The sequence below is a fragment of the Musa acuminata genome, chromosome BXJ2-4, assembly GCF_036884655.1.
Source record: "Musa acuminata AAA Group cultivar baxijiao chromosome BXJ2-4, Cavendish_Baxijiao_AAA, whole genome shotgun sequence".
NCBI lineage: Eukaryota > Viridiplantae > Streptophyta > Magnoliopsida > Zingiberales > Musaceae > Musa > Musa acuminata.
Window position 1 is genome coordinate 23,433,266 of NC_088341.1, and position 8,770 is coordinate 23,442,035.

An 8,770-nucleotide genomic window follows, 5' to 3' on the forward strand; every position below is an offset into this window, starting at 1 on the left:
CCCTCAGCCCCCCCTACTATCGACCGAATCCCAGCACCAAAGAGGTTGACAAGAGAAGAGCTTCGGGAGCGATATGCGAAGGGGTTATGTTGGCATTGCGACGAGCCATGGAACCATGAGCATCGTTGTAGAAAAGGGAGCATTCTTATGATTAAACCAGTAGAAGAAGAGGTCATTGAACATCCAGAAGAGAGCCTTGAACATGAAGAAGAAGATGTAGAAGAAGAGCCACAACCGACCGAAGTTACAGTATATGCACTAGCCAACTACTCAAACCCACAAACGATGAAAGTTGAAGGCCTTCTCAAACAACAACCGATCACTGTTCTCATCGACACAGGCAATACTAATAACTTCCTAAATAGTAAGGTTGCTGTCCGGATGGCCTTACCTATCAAGAATTGCAGCAGGTTTGACGTTAAGGTCACCGACGGATGGATTTTGAAGTATGATTGTAGGCGCCCGCGAGTGAAACTGTTACTGTAGGACCAAGAGATAATTACATATTTCTTCCTCCTCCCTCTTGATGATCATGAGGCCATGCTTAGAATTGAATGGTTGACGACATTAGGTGATGTTTTCTGAAATTTTATGAAACTAATTATGAAATTTTACTGTAAGGGGAAACAAGTGATACTGCACGGAAAACGTGGGGGCGACGTAATGATGATTTGCACAGAACAAATAGAGAAGGTTTTGCATAAAGCATGCAGTAGATTTTTGGTACAACTTGAGCAGCAAACTAAGGGAGAGCTAATAGAATTTGAAGATTCAAACCTACTTCCTTTGCTTGCTAAAATTTCAGATATATTTGATGAACCGCACAACCTACCTCTTACCCGTCGGTATGATCATTATATAACGATTCTTCCATGTAAACCTCCAGTAAATACTTGGTCATATCAGTATCTACATCTCCAGAATGATGAAATAGAAAGGATTATAAAGAGATGCTCAAAACAGGAGTTATTCGGCCAAGTTGCAGCCTCTACTCTTCACCGGTGCTACTTGTACGCAAGAAGGACGGAATATGGCGAATATACGTTGATTACCGAGCTCTCAATGGCATAACCATCAAGGATAAATACCCTATTTCAGTAGTAGATGAATTACTAGATGAAAGGAAGCACGAATCTTCATAAAGCTGGACCTTCGATCCGGGTATCATCAAATACGAGTGTGCGAAGAAGACATACCGAAAACCGCCTTTCGAACACACAACGACCACTACAAATTTTTGCTTTCTTCAACAAAAGGTAAAATATCTTGGGCATATTATATCAGAGGAAGGTGTGACGGTGGACCTCTCCAAAATAGAAGCAATGCATAATTGGCCAATCCCGAGGAACATAAAATTGCTACGTGGCTTTCTCGGTTTAACAAGCTACAATCGCAAGTTCATGAAAAACTATGGAAAGATCAGTGTATCACTCATTTCTTTACTGAAAAATGATACTTTCCAATGGTCAGACAAAGCCTCTACTGCCTTCAACATACTTAAGGCAGCCATGACGACGATGCCGGTGCTAACGCTACCAGGTTTCAGCCGACCCTTCATCATTGAGGCCGATGCATCTGGAGTCAGAATTGGAGACGTTTTCATGCAAGATGGTCGACCACTCACATACACTAGCAAGACACTGTCTCCCTCCTATCAAAACATGTTAACATATGATAAGGAGATGCTCGTCATTGTGCACGCAGCAACGAGGTGGAGATCATGTTACGATCAAGAGCACTAAGGGGGGGGGGGGGTGTGAATTAGTGCAGCGGAAATCTTTCTACGATTAAAAAAGGTTCGAACGATGAAAGCGATTTCGGTGTGAAAGCCGATTCTAAGATTACTTTAACTTAAGATCAAGCGAGATGACGTTAAAGTAAATCTATGAAGGCAGTTTGCAGTTATGATGAAATTCAGAATATAAGCGCAAACTGAAATACGACGTTCGTACGATAAAACTGATTTGCATCTAAACGCCGATTCGGAAAGCACTGAACTTTGAAACACGTTCGTAAAAGCACAGAAGGCAGTAAGCTATTGAGGAGGTTTGCAGTAAAGATAAGATGCTCAAAGTAAATGCAAACCGAGATTTAGAGTGGTTCGGTCAATCTTGACCTACTCCACTTTTGGCTTCCTCCACCGACGAGGTCACCGACGTCAACTATAGGCCTTCCTTCAATAGGCGAAGGCCAACCACCCTTTTACAGTTTCACTCCTTTTGACGGGCTTAGGAGACAACCTTTACAGAATTTTCTCTCCTCTCTTTAAAGCTCAGAACTTGGAAGAAAAGAGGGAGAAGAACTTTTGGCCTTTACAACAATTTTGAGCTCTAAAAATCATAGAACAAGATTAGGATTTCAGTGTAAGTTGTGTGCTTTCAGTGCTGAATGGGTGGGGTATTTATAGGCCCCAACCCAGTTCAAATTTGGAGCTCAAAACTGTCAATTCCCGGAATTCCGGGATCTGGCGGTTGCACCTCCTGTCAGGGGCGGTTGCACCTCCTGCCAGAGCTCGAAGACCGAGCTCAGGCGGTGCCACCACCTGACTGAGGTGGTTGCACCTCTTGCCAGAGCTCGAAGACCGAGCTCAGGCGGTGCCACCTCCTGTCAGGGGAGGTTGCACCGCCTAGTCTCGCTCGGAGACTGAGCCCAGGCGGTGCCACCTCCTGGCTGGGGCGGTTGCACCGCCCAGTCTCGCTCGGAGACTTAGCCCAGGCGGTGCCACCTCCTGGCTGGGGCGGTTGTACCTCCCAACAGAAATCAGGGTCCGAATGGGTTGATCCATTTGGCCCAATTTGGGTTTTTCAGGGGCCCAATTGCCCCAAGATTAAGTTAATGGGATCACCTCCCATTTCTAACTTAATCATTGTGCTAACTACGATATTCCCTAAGACATTTACTGTAACTTGCTCCGGTGTGTCAATCGCTTCTTTCGGCGACCTTCTGGCGAACTTCCGTCGATCATCCGATGAACCCTCGATGATGCTCCTGCGGACTTCCGGCAAACTCCTGGACTTGCGAAGATCCACTTGGCGAGTTCCGACAAGCTTCTTTGGCAAGCTCACGGACTTCTCGGATTTGTTCCCGCAGAACCTCCGACGACTGTTCGAACTTCTGTCGAACTCTCGAACTCCCAACGTGATCATTGTCTTGACTCCGGCGTAACTCCTGCTACATGTCTTTCTTCCATCGTAGTTAATTCTGCACACTTAAAACAAAACTTCGATCAAGACAATTAATCCTAAGCAATTAACCAAGTTGTCCGGCATGTCATTGGTCCCTCGACGCTTCGTCCGATTCTTCGGCGCATCGTCCTCTCCTGCAGCCTATTGCCCAATCGGCCAGTTGACTCCACAAATCCGATATCCTTGGCATAATACCCGCTCTTCTTGGCCCGATGCCCGAGTCCATGGCCCGAAGCCTTCTATCGATACGTCAACCGATCTATCGGCCCGACGTCCAATCTTCTGACATGTTCCTCCGGCACAACATGATTTTCCTGCTTTAATTGTCTCATCCTGATCGAAGCATCCTACGTCACTCAAAACGCAGATTAAATCATAAACATATATCAAGTAGTTTCATCATCAAAATACGAGATTCAACGGATCGTACTTGATCAGGCGATGCTTTCAAATCAAGACCGACCATAAAAGCCTAAAATATTTCTTGGAGCAGAAGATATCTTCCCCCGGGCAGCAAAAATAGGTAACAAAGCTTCTTAGATATGATTATGAAATAACTTACAAAAAGGGGAAAGAGAATGTTGTTGTAGATGCGCTTTTACGACTACCTAAGCAAGCTGAATTTTTGGTCATTTCACTTTCAACTAATGACTTCCTTGAGAATATTAAGATCGAATGGCAGGAAGATTTGGAGACCAGTAAGATCATAAAAAAATTGGAAGAAGCATCAAGCTCCGTGGCTCATTACAATTGGGACTCAAAAGAATTATGCTATAAGGGACGTATTGTGCTTGTGACAAATTCTACTTGCATCTTCACAAGTAGATTTTGGACAAAGTTATTCCATATGCAATGTACTAAATTGAAAAGGAGTATGACATATCACCACAAACCGATGGCCAGACAGAAGCTGTAAATAAATTGAAAAGGAGTATGACATATCACCACAAACCGATGGCCAGACAGAAGTTGTAAATAGGTGCTTGGAGACAGCCCAAAGCCACCCACCAAATATTACTACCCAAGGAGAACTCCAGACCCAACCAAGTACCATTATTGATCAACGGATCGTAACTCGACGACGACGACCCACTACTGAAGTGCTAATACATAGAAGATGCCACTTGGGAGAACTATGACGACTTGAAAATCAAATTCCCAGAATTCATGAATCGTCAACCTCGAGGACAATGCTGATTTGAAGAGGGCGGGTCTGTTAGGACTCTAGCTAGGAGAGTCCTAATCGAGAGGGACATTTATGTAAAACCTACTTAAGCCGACCCCTATTAAAGAGGTGAAGAGACCGGCTAGGGTTAGGAGGTTGTTTCTTAGAAAAGAATTAAGAGTTGTAAAGGAATAGGAGTCTTGAGTAGGAGTCCTATTAGGAGTTGGTTAGAAGTAGGAGTCTTGAGTAGTAGTCCTATTAGGAGTTAGGGTTTATAAGCCCTATAAATAGTAATATATTCCTCCTCTTTTACTAAGCAATAGATGAATCTTTTCTGCAGCCTTTGAGCAGCAACTTGGAGGGAGGAACCCCTATAGAGTTCCAAAAAGATCGATCCCCTAAAGAGATCAACCCCGAATATGTAATATGTAAGGTTCTAACATATCTGAATAAGTTTTGCAGCATCCCAGAATAATTTTAAGAATCTTCCAAACTCAATCTTGTTTGGATACTTGGTGACATAAAAAAAGTAACTTAGAGTTGACCTTCAAACTCTTACCAGAGGATATAGATCTGGATGTGTCATACCAACCCGGCACAATAAAGATGATCTTAACTCTAGCAGACATCCATACCTGGGTTCAGTACCTCTTGTTCCTTTTTCTCTCAGAAGTGTGCTAAATTTTGTTATTTGTTTTTAAAGAATGTCAGCTTAGAGATGGCTGAAGAATAGCTGAAATCAGTGCAGGAGAAAGTACAAGTTGGATATGGCTGCATGTGTAGTTATTCTGCCATGGCTGATGGCCTACAGAATAAGAATCATTTGATTTGTAGGCAAAATAGGAGCTTCAGCAGTTGGGTTCTACTTCTTGGGAACTGCTGCTACCTATATCTGAAAAGATATGTAAAACTCAGAAGAATAAAGCCAATAACCCCCTCATTAGCTGCTTAAAATCTTATAATCTCAGAATGTGGAAAGAAAAAAGATGTTAACAAATTTGTTTTCTTTTGCATTCTCGGGCTTTTTTTTTTAATAACAAGAAGTGAAATTTATCATTCATCAAAAATATATAATTGAATCAAGTATTAGACCATAGAATTGTGACTTCAAATATCTCATCCTCATAATCTTACATCACAGATGTGGTGCTTCAGAAGTACTTGGACCACATCATTGCATACAAATGATAACTGATAAGAAATCCAAAGAATTATACTATTCCGATAAATCAGAAAATAGGACCAAAATATGCTTAGACCTAAAGACTTTTAGCTGAAGCTTCTGGGCTGTGATTGTGCAGCATCACCATATATACATACAGATGCATATTTTTTTACCAAACCAATGAGCTGTTCAAAGCTCAATCTTCATTTGAGCAGTTGGTCATGTCCCTGCATTAAATTGATGAAAAGTCAGTAACTTCTGAGGGATCCATGAAATGAACAAGCTGAGAATTTTCATTGCAACTGTTCATACCACCATGGAAGTTCCAAAAGGAAGCAACACTTTGGAGATCATCCTCCCAGAAAGTCCCAAGCTAAAAGTTTGAGATTCTTTTTATAAGATCGACAGACAAATAATGATCTGTAGGATTACAGTCACAGAATTTGGCAGTGGATTAATACCTGCGATGAAGCATCTCCAATTCCATTAAGGTAAGCCTGATGTGCAATGAGACTTAGATGACAAGTGGGGTCTAACAAGTTCATGAAGCAATGAGAACGTATTCTGTTCCTCTGTTGAGGTTGCTTAGCATGTGATGATGCCATGCTCATTTCAACTTGATACACTGAATCTGGCACAGGCCTACAAATTTGTATCATCTGAAATTTTTTAAACAGAAGAATGTTAATAGGGATTGGAGGCAGATTATTAATTGGTTTAAACAACATAATGACCAAGAAATTATCAAATCTTACATCATTGGCACGGAAATTTGCCAAATTGTTGAAATCCAACTCAGGGTTTACAGTGGCCAGCTTCATGGACAGAAACTACAGCAAGAAAATAATGACAAGATGAGAGAATTTACATGCAATAGGTCTACTCCAGAAATCATAATTCCATATAAGTGTGTTATATTTTCCATGATGATGATACCTCGACTTGGCGCTGCAACGACTGCACATAGTCTATAATCTCGTCAAGCATGACCGCCTTGCCGGTTGCCTACAGGAGAGAATTGCAATACAAAACTAAATTCTGAGAATTTTTCACAAAATTCTTGTAGTCTATAATCTCATCAAGCATGACTGCCTTGCCGGTTACCTACAGTAGAGAATTGCAATACAAAACTAAACTCTGAGAAATTTTCACAAGATTCTTTTTTTTCTAATCGTAAATAGAAATAGGTTGATCTTTATCCAATAAAAAGAGCATCATGTGGATCTAATTGTTACCTTACTGCAGCCTGGAACGAGATCTTGTAGTAACTTCATTCGTTCGCTGATCTTTTCTCTTCTCACCTAAGGAGCATGCAGAGAACAATCAGCATCGACAGAAATGAGAACCAGCATTTTGATCTGGATATCGCATTCATCATGTACCCTTTCTGCTAGGCTGTGGGTATCGGTTGCTTGGCCTCTTCTCGCCCTGACATGAACGTAGTCCTTGGGAGGCTCTGAGGGCTTGTCATTGCTTTCTCTTTCCTGCTTCTCTTCAGCATTCCCTCTAGTTCTGGCACCATCATTTTGCTCATTGCCAATCTCGTTATTGTTCCCCGTCGATCGCCATCTCTTTGCATCAGAATCCTCTTCGTCTGCCACCTGAAAGCTCAAAATTTTGAGTCCTTCCTGGTAGATCATACAGCAACATGATAAGCCAACATGGCACGATGAAAGGATGATCTTTATACCTTGGGAGGATCAATGACGGATTTCGGTTGAATAGTATCCTTCACTTTGCTCTTCAGAGGAGCTTTTCGCTTCTTCGCGTTGCTATCTCTGGGAGCTCCTAAGCTTGCTTCTCCACTCACAGAAATCGGATCGGATACCGATGTTTCCTCTCTAGAGTTCCACAACTCGGCAAATCTCACCGTCGGAAACTGGTTGCTTGCTACGCTGGAATGCAGCACGGCATTCCCTGGTAGCTCAAGATGGCTGGAGCGCCAACAGCGATCCTGGTCGTCGAGGCTGGAAAACCTTGCTGCGCTCTCCACAAAACCTGGGCATGCCGCGAACTGATCCAAATGTGCCAGGGCCAGATTGCCTGCGATAGTTAGCCCTCCCATGGCCTGAGGCAAGTGTCGACGAACGTTATCCAGCTTGGAAAGATCGCCTTTTGGAGACGAATTCCCAGAAGCATCCGTGAATTGGGACCGCGGTGAGACCTCCTCGCTCGAGTCGTCAATTCTCTGCAAACGTGCCCCGAGCTCACGAAAGCCGCAGCTCTTGGCAGGGGCAGCTGAATTAGACGACTGAGACGACATGAAGGAACTCATTGCCGACCCAAGTTGGGTGTCGGGATCGGTGGAATGGTCGGAATTCAGGTTGAGAAAGCACTGCAGCAATTGATTCGACGGTCCAGAACTCATTTCCGAGAGGGCCAGAAAGGCTATAAGATTTCTCTTTTACTGGAGCCGAACACTAGAAGTGGCAAAACAATTGATCTACGTCAAGGTTTCCGGAGAGCTGGAAGCGAGCTGATAACTCGAAGAAAGGTGGGAGCTTTGGGGGAGAATAAAGGAAGAGAATAGGAGGTGGAGGAGAAAAGAAAGGGAAAGGGGAAAGCAGAGGCTGAGAAGGGAAAGGAAGGAGGGAATACTAAAGCTGATACAGAGGAAGAAAATATAAGCTTTTGAGGATGTGGGGAGTCAATTACAGAAGGGGAGAGAGGGAGGGAAGAAGAAACAAAACTTCTCTGTGATGTCACACACAATGGAAACAGAGAGACAGAGACTCCCATTATGACCAGAAAACTCCATGTCTCCCTCAGATGACTCTGAGACAGAGCTCCCCATGAGAGAGGGTTATTATAGCTTTACACCAAAGCAAAGTCACTTTAGAACTCAACAAGTATCTTAACTTGTTTATGACATTGCAGCAAAAAAGCACTCTTTCTGCTGAGCAATCTTAGGAAGAGGGGGAAGTTTCTTCTTACTTTGCTTCTTTTACACTCTTCTATGGTTATGTTCTTCATCATAAGCTCAAGCACAACTGTCACTCTTGCAAGGCTCAGTGGAGCTTTTTGGTTTTTGCCTGCCTACTTACTACCTGTAGCTAGTGAAGAGCATCAACACCAGATTGAACACAATGATGCATCCTTTCAGAATTTGGACTTTCACTTTTTAGTGTGGAAAGAGTGTGATATTATCTGTAAATACAACAATGATGAAGGATTAACTATTCAACTTCTATTTGCTGTCATTTGGAATAGTGATCTCCACCAAAGGGCATCTTTTCCCTTAATGCTTTATCCTGA

At 42.9% G+C, this 8,770-nt stretch overlaps 1 protein-coding gene across 1 annotated transcript; it reads right to left on the reverse strand.

Annotated features, from left to right (window-relative positions):
• Positions 1-5,427: 5,427 nt before the first annotated feature.
• LOC103981784 (transcription factor bHLH77) lies at positions 5,428-8,347 on the reverse strand. The gene is made up of 8 exons (XM_009398524.3): positions 7,206-8,347; positions 6,898-7,116; positions 6,751-6,816; positions 6,452-6,520; positions 6,271-6,345; positions 5,977-6,174; positions 5,828-5,888; positions 5,428-5,742 (listed from the first exon to the last, which is right to left on the reverse strand). The coding sequence occupies exons 1-8, from the start codon at positions 7,881-7,883 to the stop codon at positions 5,735-5,737; spliced, it is 1,374 nt and encodes a 457-aa protein (XP_009396799.2). The 5' UTR covers positions 7,884-8,347; the 3' UTR covers positions 5,428-5,734.
• Between the last annotated feature and the right edge of the window lie 423 nt (positions 8,348-8,770).